Source organism: Phaethon aethereus (genome assembly GCF_964289735.1).
Source record: "Phaethon aethereus genome assembly, chromosome: 10".
NCBI lineage: Eukaryota > Metazoa > Chordata > Aves > Phaethontiformes > Phaethontidae > Phaethon > Phaethon aethereus.
In genome coordinates, this window is record NC_138586.1 from 23574046 (window position 1) to 23598658 (window position 24613).

A 24613-nucleotide genomic window follows, 5' to 3' on the forward strand; every position below is an offset into this window, starting at 1 on the left:
CAAAGCTGGGGGGGGGCAGGAAGCGGTTGGGGGAGACTTGGGTCTCTCCCGCGGCGTCTCGTCAGCTTTCTGCCGAGCGCGGGGGTGGCGAGGCGGGGCGGTCGTCTCGGCGGGGAGGATTGTGAACGCTCCCCGTCCGCGGGCGGCTGGGAGCTGGCCGGCGAGGGAGCGGGGCGGCAGGCTGGGTGCTCTGCCCTCCTCCTCCTCCCCAGGCCTGAGGGCTGGTTTATTTTTAGGTTTAAACCCTGACCTTTCCTCAGTGCCTCGTTAAAGCTCCCAGTGGGAGCGGGGACCGTGTGTCCCAGCGGGGTCTGGGGACGTCCCTGGGGAAGGGGCCAGAGAAGAGCACCAGCCCCGAGGTCTCCGGGTCTGGCGGCATCCGCGACACCCGAGACAGCAGTGGGCTTTCTGGTTCCTCTCCTTCGCCTGTTCCCGGCAGGAGGTTGTACGTTTTATGAAAGTTCAGCCGTACGTCTATCTGGCCTAAAAATAAAAGCAGGCACGAGCCAAGATCTCTTCTGCGGGAGGAGAGGTTTAAACCTGACACTCTTGTGTCGTGCTGGCCTCTCTCCCAGCCTGTCTCTCAGCTGCCGCTGTGCCGACCAGCCCTGAACTGGGTAAACTGGGAGCAGCGGAGGGGCAGGCAGGGGGGAGCACAGGGGGGTCCCAGCCCCTGCCAGTGGTGAAGCCTTTAGGAGCGTCTTTCTCTTTGCCGCAGGCCGTGGATACGTAGAAAATTGGGGCTTTTGTGCCTGAGCGGGACCTCTCAGTAAAGAGGGAATGTGGGCAGCAGCGGGAGGAGGTTTTGGGGTGAAAGGGGAAGTTTTTTTTGGCGCCGAGTGACATCCGGGAGCACGGTCTGGGGTAGAGGCTGGATCCGCGCTGTCTTGCGGAGCTTGTTCGCCAGGCTTTGGCGCTCGCTCCCAGTCTGTGCGCAGGAGGCAAAGTGGGGAAACAGACCTCATCTTCTGAGGTCCCGTGACTCATCTTGAGCTTTCTCCGAGACCTAACCCAGAGCCATCCACCCCCGTGGCGTGGGGCTGAAGGCCCTGCGCAGCCAAGCGCGGCGCGGGGCTGACTCAGGGCTGAGGAATACTGCGTGCCCTGGCTGCCGCGGCAGTCGCCGCGCGGCTGTCGTGGGCAGCTGGAGGGGCGAGCGTACGCACGCGCCTCGTTACGGTGGGGTGGTTAAGAAGGGCTTCGTAAGAGGGGCAGCAGCCAAGCGAGTTCCCAGGAGCGACACGGTGGTGGGGCTCAGCAGCGGCCTGGGAAGATGGCGCTTCCAGAGCGGGCCGGGACGACAGAACTCGTTTGGCCACAGCCGGGAGATCAAAGGGCCCGGCACTGAGTCAGGGCGGCGTGGCGAGGGGTGACGCTGCTCTGCTCCCCCGGGATGAACGGGCTGGCAGCCGCCACCGGCGCGGCTGGCGAAACCTGGCAGACCTGTCGGCGCAGGGCAGGGCAGCCCGCAGCCGGGCTGCGGCTAACCGTCCGCCAGGTTTTCTCTTCTCCCTGCCCAGTTCCTAATGTCGGGAGTAATCCTTCGAACCACAGCATCGCTTCCCCAGGGCGAGCCTGAGCCCCGGCCCCGCTCACAAGCGGGGTCGGTGCACGGGGGCCGTCGCCCAGCCCTCGGCGCGACCTCCGGCAAGCCCTGGCACGTCGGGGGGGGCTCCGGGGTGCCGGGGGAAGGGGCTTCCCGGGGACCCGGCTGAGGCCAGGAGGTCCCTGCTGCGGCTCCCCAGGGCAGGCATGGGTTTGATTTTTGTGGAAGGCCTCAGCAAAACGGGTGAGGCTGGTTGCCCCTCCGCCGTGCTTCGGAGGCGGCCGTACGGCCGTGCGCGGCTGGCGTAGCGTGAAGCGGGGAGCCGAGGGCTTTGGGGACCCCTGCTGTGCCCCTGGGGGTGCCGCAGCAGCAGCTTGGTGTTGGCCGGATCGGGGTGCAGGAGCGTGCCCAGCCGCTGTCCCACGGGGAGGTGGCTGGTTTGGGGGCCCCAGCTGCAAACTGGGTTTGTGGGGTGCAGGGTTAGCCGGGGTGTCAGCTACTGGGGTGCAGGGAGGAAGGGGCTGCTTCTCGCCCAAGGACTAACCGCAGGCTGTAACCTCATCTCTTGGCTGTTTGCTTTCAGTTCTTCATTTTTCCATCCAAGTTGGAAAAGTGAGAGGTGGGAAGGGGTGCGGGGGGGTCCTTCGGAAAACGCCGGGGTTGGTGTTGGGTCTGGTGGGCCTTCCCCTGCGCCCCCAGCCCCACGTGGTGGGGGGCTGCAGTTTGCCTCCGGTCTGTGCCGGCTGGGGACAGATCTGCATGACAACTAGCGGGGCTTGGCGGGCAGGTCTTGCTCTTGGGTTCCTTGGGCATATTCCTGCCGCGTTCCTGTCCAAGTGGGCGCCCAGCCGCCGCTGTGTCCCCTGCCAAAGTAATTCTTTGCTTTGGAACCGGGAGGCGAAATCTCCTCCGTCTTATTTCAGAGGGGTCAGGGAAGGAGTGGGAACCCCGCTGATCCAACCTTGTTCCCTTTTAACCTGCCTCTCCCTCTCTCCCCCTCCAGCCCCCCGTCCTCCGGATGAGCGGGGCTGCAGCCAGGGCACGAGCGTCCAAACCGAAGCAAAGCCGAAAAACACACGGGGCCGAGCAGGGAACCCGATCTGCTTCCCTTGGATCATTTAATACCTGCAGCATCCCGCGCTCAGGGTTTGGGTTCGTGCCGCTTTGGGTGCCGTCTGGCTTTTGCAGCGCCTGCTGGGGTGCTGGGCTCTGCTCCTTCCTGCTTTCCCGTTTCCTTGGGGTTTTGGGGGTTCTGGTTTTGGGTTTTTTTGGGAAGGGGTTGGTCATGGCTGCAGCATCCAGCTGCCAGCCTCTGGGCGGGCAGGCAGAAGGTGGGTGCTCGCTGCCCGCGCCTCAGCCCCCGCCGCCGCTGCCCGCGCCTCATTGTCTCACTTCGCTCTCCATTCCTACGCCAATTAAAGAGCCCTGTTGCCATTCATGGCCCTTATGGTTTTGTTCAGTTGTCTGTCAGCTCTTGTCAAGCCCTGTCCCCTTCCCCTCCCCCGGTTTCAAAAACAAAACCCCTGACAAACCCCCCTTTGAATCCCCTCTTACCTCACTCCCAGCGTGGGGCCCCATTGACGGGAGATGCCGGCGGCGGCGGCGGGGAGACCGCTCCCCACGCCGCCTTTGTGGGCCGCCGGCAGCCCCCCGGCCCCCGGCCTCCCCGCGTCTTGACAGCATTAATTAGATAACTCGGCTCGTCTTTATTTCTCCGAGGGGAGGTGCGGGACGATATTACTCGAGGGAGAAAATACGGTGCTTTTTTCCCCTTTATTTTTTGGCCAGCCGCTTGGCTCCATCCCTGGCGGAGTTGCTTATTGTGCTGAAAAATACTGAGTTTGTGGGGGCGGGGGGCGAGCCCGAGGGACCCCCAACGCTCCTTATTCTGCCCAGACGGCGTCTGCACCCCGGCCCGGCGCTGGCGGGAGCCCGGGGTCCCCGGAGCCACACGCCACCGGCTGCGGAGAACGCTGCAGGTGGCAGCAGCAGCCTGCACCAGTGCTCTGGCCCCAATTAAATCCCCTCCAAACTCCCTCAATTAGCAGCTTTTTTTTAATTATCATTATTGTTATTTACCCCCACAACCTTGCAGGGCTTGGATTAATTTCATTTGTTTGCGTGGTTTGGGTGCAACGTCTGAACACATGGGGTGCTGTGCGGAGGTGGGAAGATGGAGCAGCAGCACATGGATGCTCACATCAGTGCCTGGCTGTGATCTGTGAGGGCTGTGAGCCTTCCTCTTCCTCCTCCTCCTCGGGGCATTGGGATGGTCAGCAGCCATCCCCTTAAGTGGTGCCGGAGCACTGGGAGGCATCCTGGCCGAGCTCCCGAGGGGACGGAGGAAAACATTCACCTCCCTTTGGCAGTGCTCGGCCCCGGTGGGCTGGGGGTCCCCCGTCATCCCCCACCGCCCAGGCACGTGGTCTCCAGCCGCGGGGCGGGCAGTAAGTGCCCGGGAGGCCATCAAAGCCCCGACACCCCCATCCTGAGCGAGGGGCAGCGAGCAGCTCGAGGGCTGGCCCAGGACCCCCCCCTCCGGCGAGCCCCGGCACGGCGGGGCCCTGCGCACTGGTTTCCGCAGTGGCTCTGGTGTCACCGGTGCGTGCTCTGGGCTCTGCGGGATGAAGCTCGAAGCCACCCAACCTCGGCTGGATGTTTGTGGGCGGCCGTCAGGCAGCGGTTGGGACGCGGCGGGAGGAGAGGTGGCTGGAAACACGGCGCTGCCGGTCACTGCCGCGGGACCGGACGCAGAGCTTTCTCCCCGGGCTCCCTGCCCGGCTGGGTGCTCTGGTGTCCGGCGCTGCTCCGCCAGCACCGTGGGTTCTCCGTCAGCTGTCCTCTTCGGGGCTGGTGGGGAGTCTGGGGCTCGGATGCTCTCCAGCGGCGCGTACCTTCGCCATGCGCTAATCAGCTGGACGGCGCAGGGAGAAAGCCCTTGCCGCAGCCCTGCCGCGGCGGCGCGGGAGGGTCACTGGGGCCAGCCCTGGCTGCCAGCGGCCGTGGGGCCAGGGCCGTCACCGACTGCGATGGCAGCCGCTGGCCATGAGTGCCGAGGCGTGGCTGGCACCCCGTGGCGCCCGTGCCTGCTGTCCTGAAGCCGTCTGCCGACCCGTTCTCTGCAGCATCCTCGACGGCTGGAGCCCTCTTCTCCTTGGTTTCTTCTTGGCTGGCGACAACCTCGGTGGAACCGCTGCTGGAACCGCCTGGCCCAAAAGCCCTTGGGAGCAGAGCAGACTCCTGAGCTCGGCGGCAGGAACGCCGGCGCAGAGGGCAGCGCAGACCTGTGGGGATCGTCCTTCTCGCCTGGTGACCTCTGCTAGTCGTCCCTCATCTGGACTTCCCCTGCCGCGGCGGCTGCTGCAGGGACGCTAAAAGCAAAGTCTGCACGGAGGGGCTGCGTTGCTGCTGGGGGGGTGGCTTTTTTGGCTGAAGAGCACCTCCGCTCGTGGAAATGTGCTGGGTGGTGGGAGCGGGTGAAGTTTTGAGCCGGCTCTTGCCCAGTGTTGCTCTGGACGACTTCTCCCCTAAGAGAGGGGTCTGCGCTGGATGAGGGGACACCAGATCCTTCTGCAAGCTGCGGGTTTGCAGCGGGAGCCCGGGTCCTGCTCCTGGCTTCCTGGTGCGGAAAGGCGCTGCAGTGGTGTGTGTTTTCATGGTAAAATAGGTCCTCTCTGGTCTTTCTCCATTTGCTAATCAAGTACAGCCTTGCATTTTGTAAGGGCTTGGTCTTCAGAGTTACAGCAGCCACTGGGCAAGCTCTGAAGAAAGCTCCGGGAGCCCCAATGGGATGGCTCCCGCTGTCCAGCCGGGGCCGGCAGCTCTGCGCTGCGCAAGCGAGATGCTCGCTTGGCCTTCAGTGGTTGAAGCTGATGAGGGAGAGTTACGGTACGAAGCGTTGAACGTGAGGCTCGTGGTTCCTAAACCTCCGCATGCGGCGTTGGAGTGGCCTTGCCGTCGCCAAAGCCACCGGCTTCCCCGCGGAGAGATGCGGGGAGGGGGCTGGCGCTCGAACACGGACTCACCTGCGCCATCCTGAGCATCACGCCTCTTTCTGGGCAGAAAGGGGTATTTTGGTTTCCTTCCCCCCCCCTGCAGCTGGTGTTTCCTTGTTTTCGGCTTAATTTGAACCCTGCCTTGACCGTGAGCGCGGGTCGGTGATGATGCGGAGCGTACCGGGGTGCCTGCGCTGGGGGGGCACTGCCTCAAGCACCATTGAACTTCATCTCAAAAAATGGCATCCCTGGCAACTGGGGCGGGGGGGTCACTTTTGGGTGAGGTGGGTGTTTTAGCAGCCTGTGGCGAGCCTTACAGCTGGTAGCGAAGCAACAACGGGGGTTTGGGGGAGCAGTGGTGTTAGAAAATGGCATCCCCGTGATGGGGGGGGGTGTCGGGTGCCGGTTGCCATGGCAGCCCGTTTATGCCTCACTGATGCGTCGGGTAAATCCGTTTGGAAACGAGAAGGGCCTTTTGTCTTTGAGAGGGTTGAATGGGCCTCATTAAACCCCAGGCATGGAAAAGGGCCTTAGCCTGCGTCTGGGAGGGGGACGGGACGGGGCGGCCCCGTGGGGCGGCCGCGGGGGCTCGGCCCAGGCAATTCCCCCTGCCCGGGGATGGCGAGGGGCTGGGGGGCTGAAAGGTGCGGTTGTGAATAGCTGAAAAATCTCTCTTAGAGCAGCGGAGGCCAAAGGAGTGAAGGAGATATGAGGCTGTCTTCAGAGTTACCTGGAACTGCCGGGTTCTGTGCTGACCACCTCGGCTCCGGAGGATGCAGCAGAAATAGAAGAGGTCTGCAGAAGGGCAATGAAAATAATTATACGTGGATTAGCGGGGGGGGGGGGGGAAAGATCGAAGACTCTTTTTAAAGGAGACTAATAATAGAAGAGCACATAAAAGAAGCAGGATCTAAAAGTATGGGGATTCGCGTGCTCCTGTTTACCCTCTCTCGCGGTGACGAATAACTCGACTGAACGAGCGAGAAGGTGACAGGTACAGATGGGAGGCAGTGGAGAGCGTGGACCTTTTATTCAAGTTGTAATTAACTTCCTTTCGTGGGTATCTTTGCTCCCAAGAATAACAGGACTCCAAAAGGAGGAAGGGTCCTGTGGCTCCATGTGCTGCTTTGGGAAGGGGCTGTGGGTGCCGCTGGTGTACTGGGATGGTGTACTGGGATGAGACGGGCCGTTGGGTTGAATATGTAATTCCTCTGTTTTAATTGTCGCTTGTTCTCGAGAGATGAAGTGAGTTGGGTGGTGGGCTGCCGGGCTGGCCGGGGACCCCGCTGCTGCGCCAGGGTCTGCGGGCAGCCCAGCCCTGCCCGGGGTATCGCCGGGAAAACCTGCCCCTCTCTCCGAGAAACGGGGGATCGGTGCTCTCGGTTCAAGGTCACAGGGGACTGTGTGGTTGTCCCTGTCTGGTGATGCTGTTTGACTTCAGCCACGGTGCTGTGAAGGTCCTGCCCAAGTGAGGTCTTGGTGTTTGCTACCGACTCTGTGATGTCTCTTGCTTGGTGAAAATACGGATTTTGGCAGAGGCGGAAGTGGCTGTGCGTCACCGGAGAGCTCTGGAGTGATGGCCGCAGGCTGAGCTCTGGAGGGACCCTCCGATGGCTGGAGTGTGACCTGGCTCTGTGGCACCAGGGGGTCTGGAGGACTCCTCCAGGACAGGACTGATCTCCTCTAGCTGGTGGCCGAGGGTCCCGGGCACAGAGGGTCCCGGGCATAGAGGGTCCCCTGTGCCTGGGCAGCTGCTGCGAAACGGTGGTGCTGTGCCCCAGAAAAGTGAGTAAGGATGAGGCAGGGAGAGGCAGGCGTTTAATTATGCGTGCAGTTGGGCATCGGTGAAGCTCTCGCAGGTTTCAGTGTTTTCCAGGAGAACACAATCCATTTGTACATAGAGTTTTAGCTTTTTTTGCTGGCTCTCTTTAGCTTGCAGAGCCGTTCCCCATCCCTGAGGTGGTTCCCAGCTGGTGTGAGCTGCGGTGGCTTGTGAGAGCCGTGGTCCTGCTGGGAGGACCCGTATGCCCTCTTGGGAGGGAGAGCTGTGCCAGCCCGGTCTTCTGCTGCCCGGACACCGGGAAAACTCACAGCTCCCACATAGCAGAAAATGCCGTGTGCACCTCGGGTATCACTGCCCTCTTCTCGCAGCGCCTCGCTCTGCTGGGCATCAGCAGCCTTCCTGCAGCCTTCACTGCCAGAAGTAGATGCCCTCCTTGTAAGATCTTAGTTATTTTTGGATTTCTTTGAAGAAAACAGCATTTAGCATATGCCATCTTGTATGTATGTCAACATCAATGCTTTGGAGCATCTTCTCCAAGAAGGAGATTGTTGTTAAATGTTGTTCTGTTTTCTGGAAAACCTGAAATAAGATGAGATGCATCGTGTTTCTTGGACACGGGGAAAGGTGATGCTGCCCAAAGATTTTGTAGTTCACGTGGTACAAGGAATGCCAGGGCTGGGGGGAAGAGAGGTTGTTGGAAAGCGTGTCCACTTTTAAAAATCATATTTTCAAGGGATTTACCGGTCGTGTTCTGCCTAAGGAAGAGCTGGAGGACTGCTAGCATGCTTGTAAAGGTGCCGGGTACCTTATCTGCAGGACACTTGTGTCTGCAGCTACTGCTGCAGTGTTAGTTCGTCCACGTTTAACCGTGACCCAGTCTGCTAGTCCGTGCATGCCTGTGTGGAGAAGAGGAGCCAGCATGGTGTGTGTGTGTGTGCGGAGGAGGGAGGTATCGTGCCCAACACGAGCCCTGAGCTTGCTCTGACCAAATTTGCATGGTTTTCCTTCTTACCCCATGTTCCTGGGCTTGTTGAGCCTCTAGCAGCGCTGGTGCGGAGCGATGCCCGTTGGGGTCGGCCGGTTGCAGGAACCCTGGTGCTGCCGCAGCTCGTCGGCGTGGCTGGTGTCCCGTGGGCCAGCCCGGGAAGCCATGGGCTTGTGATCCGGCAGGCGGTTTGCCGGCAGCCCCGCCAGCCTCCCACGTGGCGGCTGCTCCTCGAAGGCGAGGTGTGAGCTTCTCGGCCGGTGGAAGGACAGCATCTCTGCGCCTGTGGCCACACCAGGGCTCCCGCTCACCCTCGTTGTGCGGAGCCGTCGGGTGGGTCTGTGCCCGGCCGTGTCGGGGTTGAACCGAAGGAGCGGCCGGCACCGTGGGGCTGGTCTGCGCTCACCCGGTGAACGCGTTGGTGCCACGGTGTGGTTGACCTCCTGCCTCGGCGCAGCCCGGGGACGCGAGGGCTGCAATCCCTCCCCGGGCCCGGGGCAGCCCCACTGCATATTTCGTGGGATTATCACCTTTTATCGCCCCATTCCTCTTCCTCTCCCAGCAAACCGCCTCCGCCATGCCGGGGCGGCCGCCTCTGGCACTGGGCACTGGCCCTTCCAGCAGGTCCCACTTGTAGCCCCCGAGTCTCTCCATCAGGACCCACTGGAGCTTTTTGGAGCCCTGAGGGGAGACTGGCCCTCTGTGCCGGTCAGAGCAGGGGGCTGCCTGGTCCACAGGGGGTTGGGGGTCCCTGCCAGCAGCCCCCCCCCAGCTCGGGGCAGGGGAAAGGCAGCTCTTTAATCCTGTCTCTCTGCTCCGGCATCCCGGCATCCCGCTGCCAACAGAGCTCCCCTTGTTTACCCAACTCGGAGGAATCGGTTTACAAGGCTCACAAATACCCTTTTCACCTTTCCCATCAGAAAACACCTCCCGAAACAATGAGGAAATTGGACGCCGCCACCTGATCGCTCCCAAGGAACCTGTGGGGCCGGGAGCTCGGGGCTGGGGGCCCAGGAGCTGGGGGCCGTGGGCCGGGGATGCCTGGCCGGGATGCTCCGCGGCGGCCGGCACGGCTCTGCGGGTGGGCAGCCGCAGGTGCCACCCAAAAATGACCTTGAGGGGCTTTAAGGGATGAAGCCGGCGGTAGCTGGAGCAGAGGCCAGCGCTCCCCTCCCAGCACGCTCTGCTCAGCTGGGTGCAGTTTGCAGCACCCACAAAAAAAATATATATTTTTTAAACTTCAATGGCTGCAGTTAATCTTCCCCACCACCTCTGACACCGGGAGAAAGGATACTGAGATGTTATCTGCCAACTGGTGATAGTACCGATGCTAAATAAAGCTGGAGCCGCCATCCTCCTCCCAAGTGGTGGGAGAGGCAGAGGGGGGTGGTTCGGGGGGACCCCGCCGGGTGCCGTGGGTGGTTGGGGTGCCGGGTCCCTGCTCGTGACCTTGCCGGCACGTGCCGTGCAGGATTAGCCCCGAAAGGCGCGGCGCCGGTGGTGGGTCTGTCTCCCTCCCGTTGCAAGGGGCGTGCTGAGCCGGGGCAGACCCCGTCCCGGGGTCCGCTCGTGTGAGCAGCACCTCGTCCTTGGTGCCCTGCCGTGCCACTGCACCCGAATTTAACAGCGTGTGTGTCCGGGGCTGCGTCCCGGAGCGTGCTACTGTGCGGGCGTCAGTCTTCATTTCAGCACTGAGGTTGAATTGAAGTTTGATTTTTCTTTTTTTTTTTTGTCCCCCCTCCCCACCTTAAAACAGGGAAATCAAACCAATGTCTGGAGGATACAGCGTATCCCCCCTGAAATTACAGCGCGTGCTCTGAGGGCATGATGAGTTCCCCTACTAATTTAAAAGGAGATCTGTTCATTCTTCCCAGTTAAGATAAATTTGAAGATGTGTCCTTGTAAAGCCAAGTCAAGAGCGTAATTCTCTTTTGCCTTCAACGGTCCTTCTGAAGTAAAATTTCTCGTACCCAGAACTTACTGTAATACTGCGTACGGGCAACTTGCAACCATTTTTTGATGCTTTTTTTTCTGCTGCTGTAGTGATAAATGTTGCTTTTCACCTTCTGTATTTTAAAAGGAGAATTTCCTGGAGAACTGGCCTCTCGCATGATGAGAACCGTTGTCAGTCTTCCCTAGGATGGCCGTCATAAGCCGTTGCTTATTGCTTGTGACAAAGCAAAATTTTTGGGGGGAAAAACAAAGTCTCGATGCGTGGTTAAGAGCTCGAAGAGCAGCGAGAGGGTTTTTGAGGGCGTACGCTTCGGGGGTTTATCTTCACTGCTTGTGCTGCCGAGCCTCTCGGCTGGGAGACAGCCCTGCTGTTAGAGACGAGAGGCAGGACGCTAAGGGGGAAATGGAGGAGAAAAAATCAGGGAAATTGGAGGACAAAGGGCGAAACGTATGTGTGGGCAGGAATGCAGCTGGCAGGGAGCGGCGGTCGGAGGGAGCACCCCCAGGAGCCCCGCGCAGCGCGGCCGCTGCGTGCGACGAAGGGCTGCCGGCTTTGGCTGGGAGCTCTGCGGGGCTCCGTGTTCCTGTGGGAGACCTGGAAAAGGTTCTGGGGCTAAGGCAGAAGCTGTGTGCTTCTGAAGCCAAGACTGAGCTCGGAGGAGGTTCGGCTCATCGTTTTATCCTTGAAACAAAACACAGAATTTGCTGGGATGAAGAAGTGCCAGCAGGATGTGGTGCTGGGATGTTCTCAGCTGCCTCGATTGCTTTAGGGCCTCTCCCCTGCTTAAAAATCAGCTTGACCTAATCCCAGACGGCCGTGCTGTCAGCGCGGGCTGGTGTCGCCTGGACCGGTCGGTTTGCAGGTGTTGGCCAAGGCTGTGGCCAAGGAGGTGTGATAGGTGCCGCTGGTATGGAGATGGGGGGCGGATAGGAGCCTTCTCCTCCTGCTCCGGCGTTGCAAGGTATCTGCTTGGCTTGTTTGTGGCTTCCTGTTTGGCATCTTCTGGGCAGGAGGGAGCTGGCAGGGGCTGGAGGAGGGAATTTGAGTCACTTGGGAGCCCTGTGCCAGAAAGCCTCTGACTCAGCCCCGCCGCCGAGGAACGAGTGTGGGATCCAGCTGCCTCTCGGGGTGGGAACCCGTGAGCGAGCGTGCAAGTGTTCACTTGCGCTGCGTGTCTGCGGCCTGGCGCGGGGCGGGGAGGGAGGGGCAGGGGCTCCTTTGCATCTCCTGCTGCGCGGCTCCCGGGATTGCGTCAGGGCTCCGGCCGTGGGTGGGGGAAGCCTTTATCGCTCCCAAGGCTTTGGAAGCGGCGCGCTGGCTGGGGGCCAGCTGACCTACTTGGTAGCGTTCGGCGAAGCGCGGCTCACCTGCCGGCAGCGCCGGGGACGGAGCCGGGCTCCACCGCGCCAGCAGCGCGGTTGCAGCACCCCACCTGAACAGGCCCTTTAGGGGTTAAGTTTCCTGCTCTTCTGCGAGGCTGCTCCCTCGCCTTCCTCCAGCACTCATGACTTTCACAAAGCTGAATCGCGCCCCGCACGCTTGCACGGCGAAGGTGCAGCCACTGCGGTGCCGGGGTTGGGACGACCCCGGCTGTCCCCGCGTGCCTGATGCCCCGTGGCCGTGGTGCTGCTCCGGGTACCGCTGGAGCCGGCGCGGTGGGCGCGGAGGGCGCGGAGCTGCAGCCCGGCGGTGAGGACGGGGTGGATAACCCGCCTGGACTCGGCTCCCGCGGTGGGTGAAGGGGACCGGCTGCACCCGCTCCGCCTCGCCTGCGCCCCTGGGGCTGGCGAGGGCGGGCGCCGGGGCTCCCCTCGCCCCGGCTAGCTGGCAGAGAGGTGCAGCTGATGTCTGTCTGTCTGTCTCTGCCCTGGCCGTCCCTCCCGCTGCTGCAGCTGGCACCGAGCTCCGGAGCCCTTTCCAAGGGCATCGTGGTGTGCGTGGGCTCGGGCTCCGCCTGCCTCCTCCCAGCCCGCGCGGTCGGCGTGCGGATCTGCCGGCGCTCCCAGAGGCCTGGAGCCTGGGCTGCTCAGGCGCCGGTTTCAGCTCCGTGGCTTCTTGCTAAGACTTGTACCAGAGCTACGGAGCAGGTTGGTCTTGTGTGTTTGATCTTCCTTCCGTGGTGCCTGCAGCCTCCGCCGGTGCAGCTGGCTGGGGGCAGAAGGTGTCGTCGTGGCCCTGGCCGTGCCCGCATCCGACTGCCGGGGTGGGATGGGGCAGGGACCGGCCGTCCCTAGGGGTGGGAAGGGAAAGCCACGGACGTGCAGCCTGCCAAAGGACACGCTTCGGTTTTCGCCGTGCCCAAATTACGCGAGGGAGTTGCAGCAGAGATAACTTTGCAGGAACATCCATTCCCACCTTATCTTCCATCAGAAACACGTTACGTTGCCTACATCAAAGTAGATGCTCTGCTGCTTCCCTCCTTGTCTCTCTAATCCTCTACTTCACGCTGAAAAAAAAAAATCAGAGTATTGCTCCACAGTAATGAAATCTGAATACTAATTATCAGCATATTGCCTTCCTTCCCTTTGCAATGCCCTGCCTTCCAGCCCCAAATAGCTTTCCTCCCTCCTTGCTCCTCTCCATCCGGTCCTCCCACGCTCCTGGGCACGCCGTGGAGCCTGGCCTGGTAGAAGTTGTCCTGCAGGATGCTTCCCTCCCTTCCATTTAAGGGCAGGAATTCCTCGGGGAGCCAGGGCGTGGAAGGGATCCCTCCCCGCGCCCCATTGTCAGGACTTCTCCCCATCGCCCGTCCCTGCAGGAAGCTCCTTGCCTGGCCGTCGGGCAGAGCCGCGGCGTCTCCAGCCCCCCTGCTCCGCAGCCCTTCGTGGGAAGACTGTTCGGGTGCCAGGCTTGGGTCTGGGCAGGGTGCCCACCCTTGTCGCGGCAGGAGGGCTGGGGAGCGGGACTGAACCAAGCGAGCCCCTCTTTCTGTCGGTGGGAGCCTGCACCAGCTCCTCGCACACGCACTGATCAGTGAAGGAAGGGGAGAACTTTGTTTTTGTGTCAAAAAACATCTTGTGGAGGGAAAAGCAGGAGAGTTTAAGCACGAAATAAACTGTGTGGAAGCGGGGCTCTGCGGTGGGTGGGACGGGCTGGCGCAGCCCCCGCCGCCCACGCTGGAGCGTGTGGCTAACCTCTCGCCCTCCTCTCTTCCAGGTTCATGACTGGGAAGGGGCTGGTCATCTACCCAGAGATTGGGGATAAACTGGACATTATCTGCCCCAAGGCGGAGCCGTCCAAGCCTTACGAGTACTACAAGCTGTACCTGGTGAAGAAGGACCAGGCAGATGCCTGCAGCACCGTCATGGACCCCAACGTGTTGGTGACGTGCAACCGGCCCGAGCAGGAGATCCGCTTCACCATCAAGTTTCAGGAGTTCAGCCCCAACTACATGGGCCTGGAGTTCAAGCGGCAGCAGGATTACTTCATCACATGTGAGTCGCCCTCCTCTTCCTCGCCGCTGACCCCGGCTTGGGGGGGCCGTGGGGGCCTGGAGAGTGTCGCCAGGCGCTTGTTCATGACTTGGCCGGTGCAAAGAGCTGACACGTATGGAAAATATTTCCCGCTGGATGGGAGAAGAGGGAGGAATGTGCCGCTGGCCGAGCCGGGCACCGGCCTGTATCTGGCTGCTGCGCTGTGCCTCGTGCCCCTGCCCTGCTCACGGCCGGGAGCAGGAGCGTGTCCCCCAGCCGGGGTCAGCCCTGGCACGGAGGCGCAGCGTGCGTCTGGAGCACCGTCACGGCTGGAGCGTATTTTTTGCTGCCGTCTTCCTCTGAGGCTGGAGGTGTTGCAAGGCGTTTCTTGGAGGGCTTTGCCCTGGGGAGCTCCCGGTGGGGCAGTCGGGATTGGGATGAACGGTGACCGAGGAGATGCTCGTCCTCCCGCCTCGGTGCTGCCTCCGGGAGCAGCCCCGGCAGCGGGAAGCCGCCGGTGGTGCCCAGTGCTCACTGTGCTCTAAATGGCTGTAAAATTCTACATACTGGCCTGTTCCTGTTGTTTCTTGGTACAACATGGCGTTACGGAGGGGAGAGGGACGGAGGGCTGAATTTTCTCGGAGCCCGTGGTCTGTGCGTGCAGGGGACCGTTGCACGGGGATGTGTCTGCCTGTGCTGGCCCCGGCGTGGATGGAGGGAGGACTGCGGGGGGCTCGGCGCTCCTTCGGCAGTGGGTCTGGCGGCGCTGGGCTCAGCGATGCCCGCCAGCTCGCTCTTCCCCTGCTCGGCTTCTTCTCGGCCTCGCTGTTTCCACCTGGCTTGGCTCATCGCGTGCGAACCCGCGGCGGAGCAGCCGGCAAAGGGCACGGCGGCCGCGCGGCTCATCTCTCCCCTCGCCGTCACGTACCGCAGGCTCGCCGGCGAGCGGCCCGGCGCAGAGGTCAGCTGCCTGCGTGGGAGGCAAGCGCCGAGCCGTGGGAGCTGGTGCTTTCCAGTTGGTAAACAACGTATTTTGAGCCTGAAATCTTTGCCCTCGGAGGGGGTGGTGAGGGTGTTGCAGGCAGCTGGGGGCAGGAGGTGCGCTGCCGTGGCACGGTGCCGTGGTGATGCTGCCAGCCTGGATTTCCCCAGCGAGCCCTCCCTGGGGCCGGGGCTGCCTGTAGTTTTGCTGCAGAATAATTTGAGTAAACCCGCTGCCCAAAAAGCAGCCGGGACGGGCTCCGGCAGGTCAGCCCTGCGCCCACCCTCGCTTCCTTCGTGGTAAAGTTTGCTTAGTGCTTCTAGCGGGTGGCTGAGTGCGGGGTGGTGACAAAGGGACTTGCAGGGGTTTCTGGTCACGGGCGCCCGGTACCGCGTGGCCGTAGGAGGGATGACGGCGGGGAGGACCTGGCGCAACAACCCGCTCAGCCTGCTCGGCACGGTGGCAGTGCCGGCAGGGACCGCGGGCTGCCCAGGGCTGAGTCACCGTTTGGCGGGGCCGGTCTATTCTGAGAGCTGCCAGCGCTCGGTCACCCTCACCGTCTGGATCTGGGGCCATCTGCCCGGTGTCACTCGGGGGGCACAGTTGGGGTCACCAGCTTTGCAGCCGTCGGGGGTGCAGGCGACCCTGGCTGCAAGCCCAGGCGGCCCAGGGATGGGCTGGGGATGCCAAAAGCCCTGGCACAGCTCTCCTGCAGGCTCCCATCTCCCTTACCGTGAGTAACCGTGGCTGGCACCAGCCTGGTGGCTCTGGGACCCCAAAAGGTCAGCCCTTCTGCTGTCTCTCAGCTGATGCAAGGCTTAATTCGACAGCAAGCTTTCTCTGCAGCGGGCGGAGCGCGGGGAGAGGGGCTAAAAGCACAGCCATGAGTCTGCCTTTTGTATGTCGGGCAAACATCTTGAAGCACTCGGTCAGCGGCTCCTCCGTGCTCAGGGGTCAAGTTCAAGCAGCGACACGGTCGTCAAGCTAATGAGGACTGAAAGCAGGGTCCTGCCTCACGCCCCTCTGCCACATCCCCTGGGACCCTCGGGCTGTGCATAGCCCCCAAAGACAAATCCGTTGCCCAGAACGAGCTCAGGAGCGTAATGAAGCGACCGGGGAGAAGCGTGGGGGTCCCTCGCATTGTAACGCAGTCCGGCAAGAAGGTGCAGGCAGGGCAGGCAAGAGGGATTTACTAGTCTTTGAATTGCACAAGTTTTAAGGAGCTGCTTTGCATTTCACACGAAAGCTCTTGCTTAAGTTCAATCAACCACCCGTAGCTTTCGGTGGCGTTTTCACAAGCGGCTGACGGCGCACGGCCGAGCACAAACGCGGCTCCCCAAGGGCCCTCGTGGCTTTGAGCCAGTGCCAGCTCCCCTCCAACGCTGCCAGCACACCTGGGTCACCATTGCTCTGGATCGCTGCAGCTCCGGCGGGATGCACGGCCGGGATTTTGCAAGCTGCGCTGTGCCGGCTTTGCACAGCACAGCTTGCAAAATCCCGGCCATGCATCCCGTCCTAGGTTTGGCTGAGGCTTTTAAAAACTCATTGCATTTTTGCCCAGTATTTTTTTTTATGTTTCTGTTACCAGCAAGGGAATCTTCTCCCGTATCTAGAAATCTTTCTATATTTGCAATGCAATCCTGCTTTCATCCCAAGACGCGGCGGGGGGATCTCACCCGAGACTGCCATTAAATCCTATTTATCCTTTTATTTCCCAGCTTCCCGTTGCAGCATCTCAGAGCCTGTATAGGGCTGGAATAGGGATGCAGAGAGCGGGGTGCTCAGACCATCCCTGTGGGGTCCCCCCTTCTCTCCTCAGGGGGCCGGCAGTGCCCTCTGCCCCCTCCTCAGACCGTTTCTGAGTTTAATTTCTCTTGACTCCTCTGCGCTTTGAAGCGAGCCCCCTCGGCGCTGGGAGCGAGCGGCCGCTGCCATCTGAACTTTGGCCCCTGGGTGGGCTGAGGATGCTCCTGTGATCTGGCCGTACCCTCTGCCGAGCAGCCCCAGGAGCTCTTTCTGCCAAGAAATAAAATAGCCAAAAAAACAAAGTCAAAAGTCTCCCAAGCAGACCACCCACATGTCTTTTTTTTTTTTTCTCTCCCCCCCCCTTTTTTTTTTCCCCCCTCCCCTCTCCCCAAGCTTTGCCTTGACACACAAAAGGGGTTTGGTTTTTTTCCTTCCTTTTCATTTATTGGCGGCCCTAAGCGGGGGAAGCAATGCTGAAGCGGCGGGGAGCGGGGCGGCAGCGGGACGTGTGCCGCTTGTCCCCCACCTTCCCCAGGGAAACCCCCTCGCCGGAGCCAGGGGCTGCCCGGGGTCCCTCCCCGCGCAGAGCTGCTCCCCCAGCCCTCGCCTTGGATATGCCAGGCCTTGTTCAGGGCCACTTTCGTCGCGGAGGGACACGGCCCCAGCCCTTGGCTTAGCAATGAAAAAGGCTTTTGAAAGCGAACGTCACCTCTTCCCCAGCCCCTCCGAAGCCTCGCGCCGCGCCCCTCCGCACCAGCCCCAGGCTTTCTGTAAAAGCACCTTTTCTCCCGGGGCTGATGCCTCTTCCGAAGCCTTTTCATAAAGCACAAGACGCAGCAGCTCCTGCCTGCAGGTGCACGGTGGAGGGCGCGGGGCTCCAGCAGGACGTGGGCCACCGTCCCCGGGACGCGGCCCTGAGAGGGCGGAGATGTTGGGAATTTGGGAATTGGCTGCTTTGCTCCATGGCGGACGTTGGGTTCAGGGCAGCCCGCGGTTTCTTCTGTCCTTGGTCCCTGCCTTTGGTGTCTGGGTGGGAGTCTTCTGTCCCCGGCGTCCCGTCCCCTCCCTGCAAAACCGCCGTACGCCGCGGGCAGACGGAGGGAAGCTTGTGGTGGTGGCTCTCCCGGGCGGTGCCTCCTGCTGTGCTCTGTGGGAGGTAGGAAGGTGAGGTCCAACAGGAACGAATTCTTGCTTTTTGCCCCAAAAGAAAGTCCTTCGGGGGTTCTTCGGCCGAGCACAAAGTTGTGGGCAGGCTGCTGGAAGGGTCGATGGGGACTCCAGGGTAGCTTGTAGTTGCAGACCTGTGTGTGGATGCGAGTGCCGCTGCCATTCCCTGGGCCAGCAGCGAGGTTTGGATCATCCACACCATCCTCATCAAGGCAGAAGGTGCTTCTGGCTCATTAGCAGGCGTGCGGTTACTCCTCCCTTCATCCCTGCCAAGCTGGTAGCAACGCTGGTTGCTTGTGAAGGGCTGAAAAGGGAGGGAAGGATGTGTCCGAGTGCTTAAAAATAATCCACCCGATTGCTTTTTTGGGCTAGCAGGGGCAAAAGGCTCTAGGAAGATGAAAACTGAAGACTGTTTTGGGAAGGTGCTGTCCTAGAGGTGGGGTGGGGGTCCTGCTTCGTGCCTGTGGGTCATCTGCCCCAGGTCCGAGAGTCTGACCGTACCAACATTTCTCCTCCACCTTGGTTTTCACCAATTTCTGGTGACTTTCTCTGCGTCCTCGGCCGTCCGTGTCCCACTCAAGTAGCCTTCCCCCTCTCCCCGGTGCCTGCGCTCCCGGGATGCTCGTGGGCCGCTCCGGCCCCGCCACGGCTCAGCCAGCCGTGCAGGTTCGGCTCCCTCCACCTCCCCTCCTAATTCACTCCAGCTCTTAATTGCATTTGCTGCTACTCTTTGAACTTGCTCCAGTTTTTGCTATCTCTGGTAATGAGGTGCCTAGATAGAGATGCATTAACCCCGATGTCCTGGCAGCGGGCGGCGTGCGCAGGAGCGCCCGGCGCGGCTCCGCGCCGCGCAGGAGCTCTGGATGCGGCCCAGCGGTGCCCTGCCCGCCGCCGGGGCCACGTGCTCTGGCCCGGAGGTCCCTTGGGTGACGTGTTCTTCAGCCTGGCGCGTGCTTCACCCTTGGGCGCGGCGGTGGTGGTCCCTGCCGCCCTTTCCGTGTGTGATGGGGGTGCGGGAGAGCGAAGACCTCCAAGCGAAGGCTCGCTCAGCCTTTCCATGCTCTCCAGGCAGATGTTTGCAGCTGTTTGCAGCTGTTTGCAGTGCCTTGGCCAAGCAGCGCTGGGGTGTTTTTCTAGGGGGGGTCTCTTGCTCAAACCTCTGCTCGGTCCCCGGCCACCGTGTCCCACCTCTCCTGTGAGGCCGTTGAAGGCATGGAGACCTCGTTTGATGAAAACACTAAAGCAAAAGCGAGGCCCCGGTAGATGTTTGCCCCATTAATCTGATACATTTGCTGTTTATGGTTAGTCTTTAAGCCCTTCAATCCATTTTTGATGTAATAATGTCCGTAATCCAATCTAACGCTTTTTGGCAGCAGGTTTCAGCGAGCCCAGATATATTACCCTGAGTATTTCTTTAAACCCCTTGTCTTGCATTTCTGTTTTTAGATGCAATTAGACTTAACCTGGCAAGAATTATTTGTTGTAAACCATCACTTCTTGGGCTTCGTCCCTGGGCCTTTCTACATCAGCATTTTTCTATAGCTTGGCTTCAGCATTGGAGAAGGGGGCCACCAGTACGCTGCTAACTGCCAGAATCATCCTTCCTTCCTTTTTTCTGGGACACGTTGCCATACTTGCTTTTCTGGCTGTACTCCTCCAGCTTCCAAAATAGCTGCCGTTGGTTTGGGAAGCTTTTAGCCCATGCCAGCGTGTGCGAGAATGGCTGCGGAGCCGCTTGAGCTCCTGTCTGCAGCCCTGGGTATTTAATAGTTTCCTCCCTGGTTCCTTCTGCCCCGGCGAGTGCCGCGCTGGCTGCCCGTCTCTGACGGGGGCCGTGCCGGGGGGCCGGGCGCAGCCCCCCGGGCGGTTTGTCAGCCCGCCAGCTCTTTGCTGGCTTGCTTTGCTGATTGCATTTGAATGTGGCCACTTTCATGTGCTCCTCGTCTTCCGTCCCACAACTTGTTTGGTGAAGATGAGTTGAAAGCAAAAGTGCCGTTTGATGCCATGATGAGAGTTATGAACTTCTGCTGATAAAAACCCAATTAACCAGCTTCCTCATTCTTCACCCAAATGGGCTGACGCTGTCCTCGTCCCGCCAGCTTGCGACATACCTGCGGCAACGCAAAAAGCCTGGGTGAAGCAAAGCTGTCCTGGTGGCATAACAGTCCGGTTTCGGGGACTGGCTTGCTTTCCCCCGTCCCCATCCCACCGGGAGCTGGTGGCGGAGGGGGGATGAGACCTTCTCCCCGTGGGAGATGCTGCGTGGGAGCCGACGGGCTTGCACCAGAGACAAACGGGTCCCTAACGGTGTCCCACTCCCAACTTCAAAGCCCGGGCGCTGGACGTGTCAAACCCAAATAATGGCCCTTAGACAACACGCGGTTCCTTGTCTTGGAGGCTTGTCTGAAGACCGTGACCAGAGTAAATGCGATTTTGTTGAGCCCTGGCCCTTAAGCCTCTGCCTCTTTTCTCTTCTCCCCCTCCCTCCTGACCTTCGGGGCGCAGCGCTGTCCCCGGCCAGCCCCTGGCAGCTGATCTCATAGCTCAGCCTTTCGGGGCGAGCAGGGATGAAAAGCCCCGTCAGAAAGGGCCAGTGTCCCGCGCCCAGCTGGGAGGTAAATACCCAGCGCTTTGATCTGCCCCTGGGCCGGGAGAGGGGCCCTGCCTGCAACAAAGACCTGGGCCGGGGGTGCCGGTGCCCGCTTAACTCTCTGGCTGCTGGGCAGCGCAGCCCCTGCCTGCATCTGGTGGGCAGCTGCCCGCAGCTCTTGCACGGCCGGGGGCTCTCCCCGCCACGGGGAGCCGGGCACCGGGTTGTGTCTGCCCGGGGAGTCCAAGGAGCATCCAAGGGTGCTCTTCCGTGGGAGAAAGGATTTCCAAGAGCATCCCTTTCACACTGACACGAGCCATTAGTAGAAAATAGAACGTGTTTTGCTCCTTGGTGCTCCTGCAAACCGAGGTGACGTGCGAGGTGCCATGCAGCCCAGGCGATGGCAGCGAGGAGGTGACATCCAGCTGGCACCCATGCATCGCCTGCCTGATCCTACTCTGCACCCCTTGACGCTGCTGGAGCAGCGCGGCTCTGCCTGTCCCCCCCCCAAAAAGTGCTCCTTTTACAGCTGTGGCGGAGGCCCAACGCTAAAGCAGTCCCTTTGGTGTCGGGGTGCACGCCGTGGCCATGCCTCTGCCCCCGGCGGGTCTGCAGCAGCGGGAGACGGGGACCCCAGGGAGTCCTCTGGAGCTGCAGGTGCATGGACCCTGATGGATCCTGCTCTTCAGTGATGGCCGTCTCCGAGGGCTTCCTGCGTAACACTGGAAGAGGTGAAAACTTGGCTCCTTTCGGAATAAACTTCCAGTAAGAGACTTGAAAGGCAGAAGAAGCCTTCAGTTTGGCAAAGACTTGGAAAAAAAAAACCCCGCTTACAGAACCGGCTGGGAAGGGTGTGCAGAAGATAAGTGCAGGCAACTGCTTCCTTGGCATATTTTTTTAAATAAGCGCTTCTTCATCGAGACCCTCTCCCCGGGCTTTGCCCCTGGGATCCCTTCCCGCTCTCTACTGCTCCCGTACTGCGCTGCTTTCTTGCTGCCGGGATGCCGGGAAGAGGCTTGCAGGCACCGCCGCAGCTCGGACCTGGCCTGGAAGGCTGCCTGTTGTCACTTCAGCTGCAAGCGTGCCTGCGGCGTGCGTGTGCGGCCGTGGGCGCTGGGGTGGGCGACGGCGGGTGCTGTGGCTGTCGGACCAAGAGCACGCTGGGGGCTCCAAAAAGCACCGCCGCACTCGGGCCGCGAGACACGCAGGGTGCAAGCGCGTTTGTTGTTAATGGATTGCGCTGCGCAGCCCTTTTCCGTCCTTTAATTTCTAATGATCTGTGTTTGAACGCCTCTCGACCAGGCTGTGCTGGGGAGGGCTGCTCGGCTTGCACGCAGTAGCTTGAAAAGCTTGCCTTTTCGGGGAGAATTGGTTTTTCTTGCCGTTTGAAGTTTCTCTGCCCTAGGAACGATGGTTTTTCTGCTGCCGCTGTGTAACGACTATGCTCTTTGATCCCGCCTGGCAGCGCGGAGCGGGTGTTAATGCAGCTGATTGAGAGCCGGCCACGGCGGGATGGCGGGGAGCAGCGGGGTCGGGGGGACGGCTGCTCGCCCCTCTGCAATGGGGGTCAGCCCTCACTTGGGGGGCAGAGAGGCCCCTTCCTCCATCCTTCACTCAGCAAGTGGGCAAGTCCTCGTCTGGGTACTCAGGGGCGTATTTAGCGTATATGGGCTGACTCCTGTCCCGGCCGTGGTGTTATTTGCAACTCTGGGCCAGGAGTTGCACCAATGTAAACTTCCTCGCTGCCAGCAGATTCCTGATGCTTATGCAAAGTTTACCTTTAATTGCAGCGGGGTTTCCTCCCGGCTGTCCCACAGTGCACCCTGTCACCTCCTCGTCTCCCCACGCTCTCTCGCAGGCAGATTGAACTTCCAGAAGATTTGCACATGAATCAGCCTCTCCGGTCCCTGATAACTTTGATTTTCCTCCGAGCCGCCTCCGGCCCGGCACCCGGGCAGCGAGGATGCAGCCCAGGCGCGGGCTGCAGCCGCAGCCCCGGCGGGCAGCGCTGGCTCCGTGCCCCTCCGTGCGGCGACTCGCGCGCGAGGAGGAGCTGGCGTCGGCGTTCGCCTCGCTGGGGGGTGGCACTGGCCCCCTGCGAGACCCTCCCCGTCCCCTTCACGACAGTCAGTGGCAGATGTTTTCCCACCTGACTAAAGAGTTTTACACCCTGTCAAAGCACAGTAAGTGCTTTCCTCCTCTCCTGCTCCCAGCGGGCCCCACGGATGACTCTGGCAGAGCATCAGGTGGAGAATTACATGGCACTTTTTTCCCCGACCTATAACCAGCTGCTTGGGGCTACCGCAGAGACTGTGCGAATACTCGTTCTCTTGCACCGACACGCTCTTTTTTTGGAAGGGGGTGGATAGACCTGGAGACAAAGGCTTTACTTAGTGCCCTGCTTCCCCCGAGCCGTGCAGGGAGCGAGGTGCGCGTGCTCCCCGGCACGGGACAGGGATGCGGGGACCTTGCCAGGCTTTTCTACGCGGACGTCTCGGCAGCTTTGGTGCAAAAGGGCTTGCGAGCGAGTAAGCAAGCAGCGGTTTGGCAACCACGAGGTGCTTTCCGGCCTTGATGAGGTTACCTGCGATGTAGCTGGGACTCTTAACTGTGATGCTAATTAGGGTTGATTATAATTTTTCCATCAGAAAGCTGTTTTAATGGGAAATGAGGTTTTCACTTTAAGCATTACTTGTGTTAAAGTGTCTTTTTCCATGCAATACTTCAGCGTTTATCTATTGTTCTCCCTTCATCCCAGGAAAGCACCCTAGACAGTCCCAAACCAGCACTTAGGTCTGGCAGCGACGCTGTGGCACACGAGGATGAGTGTGGGTGCATGGTCTCCTCCCTTCTTACCCCCTTAACCCAGCTGGCACTGCCGGACCTGCGCTTTGTGAATGTAACTGCCGCTCTTTATAAGGGATGGGGCTAATTTAACATTTTTATTTACATATGGGGGGGCAGACCCCAGCCAGACCCAGTGCTACAGTTTTCATTCCTATTTCCAGAAGTATATTTGAACCTGGTGGTTATCACATTGCGGTGTGTTTGCTGGAGCAGGAAGCTGGGGCTGGGATGTCCGGATGCCCCAGGGTATGTGGCGAGCGGGCTGTCCTCTGCGGTCACCCCGGCTGTCCCTGCTTGCCGTGTGCATGGGGAGGATGGAGGTGAAGCCCCGGGTTCCCCCGCTGTGCCTCGGCCCTGGCTGGTGGGAGTGGAGCAGAGCAGCACACCAGGCTTGCACTTCGGTGGCAAAAATTTGTAGGGTTTTGCAACAACACAAAATGATTGCTATAGCCAAATTCAGCCCAAATCGGCTCCGTTGCGTCGTTTCCTCCTGCCTTGTTGGGAGACCCGCCAGCGCCTGGCCATACCTGCTTGCTTCCCCTTGGTGGAAGGACTCGAGCCGAGTTTGCGGCAGGGAGGCTAGCATTGCCCTCCCCAGTGCAGGGAGCGTCGTGTGTTTTTATATACAAAATCTATTTATTTAACCAGGCACTTCCAAGTGCTGGTGGGCATCAGCATCCCCCTCCCCACCAGCCACGCTTGGGTGCTCCAGAGCTTCCCAGGAGGATGTAGCACTTTGGGCAGCCAAAATCCCCGGCAGACGCCACGGCCATAAATGGGTCCTTTGTGTCGGCCGGCAACTGGGTTTGCCGAGCACCCCTGGAGCTCCGCGCCCCGGTGCGGCGGCGCCCGCGGGAGCTGGGTTGGGAGCGTGCCGCTCCGCTGTGGCTCCCGCCGCGCCGGCCGAGCCCGAGAGCCGCCTCCGCTCCCATCAGCAAAACCGGAGCCACAGGCTGGGGCGGGCTGTGGGGGCAACCCGTGCGCCCACACCCGGCTCTGCACGTGACGCCGTGGCGGTGAGAGGCTTCGCGGCTATGCTGGAGGAGCAGCGTGGCCATGAGCCTCGGCGCGTGCTGGCGTGGGTTCCGCCGCTGCTTCTCCAGCAGCCCGCGGTGGTCAGCCCTCGGTTCGGTGGGTGTAGCCTGCCAGGACCCCTGCTCGTCCCCTGCGGAGGGGAGCACACAGGCTCCGTGTCCCTTCGGTGGTGTTTCCCTGACCCCAGGAATTGCCGTGCTGCGGGCAGAGGGAACCCAAAACCCGTAGCGGGGACCCGAGGAGGGTTCGCCATTCAGTGCTTCAAAATCCCAGCTCCAGCGGTCCTGGGACGGGCTGTTTGCTAGGAAACACCCGTGTTTTTTCCGGCTCTTTGTGCCTGTGGGACTGTAAACCCTGAGGAGCAACGGGGAGCATGCAGATAGCAAACAGGGAGGGTGTTGTGTTGCTTGTGCAACTCAGGTTTGGGACTTGGGAAGCTGGCAGGGCAGAGCGGGAGGGTCGTGGTGGTTGCCCCCAGCTCCAAGCATCCCCGCCTGCTTCCCACCCCATGGCAGCAGCCACCGCCGTGCACAGAGCAGCCCGAGCAGAGCTTTTTCCTGCCTGAAGGGG

The 24613-nt window shown here is 60.9% G+C and overlaps 1 protein-coding gene across 1 annotated transcript in view; it reads left to right on the forward strand.

The window, feature by feature from the left end:
- EFNB1 (ephrin B1) overlaps positions 1-24613 on the forward strand; it is a gene marked incomplete at its 3' end in the record, with an annotated part of 50701 nt that overhangs the window by 17800 nt on the left and 8288 nt on the right. The window contains exon 2 of the mRNA XM_082004213.1: positions 13420-13697. Coding sequence (XP_081860339.1) covers positions 13420-13697 — 278 coding nt within the window. The remainder of the gene's footprint in view (positions 1-13419; positions 13698-24613) is intronic.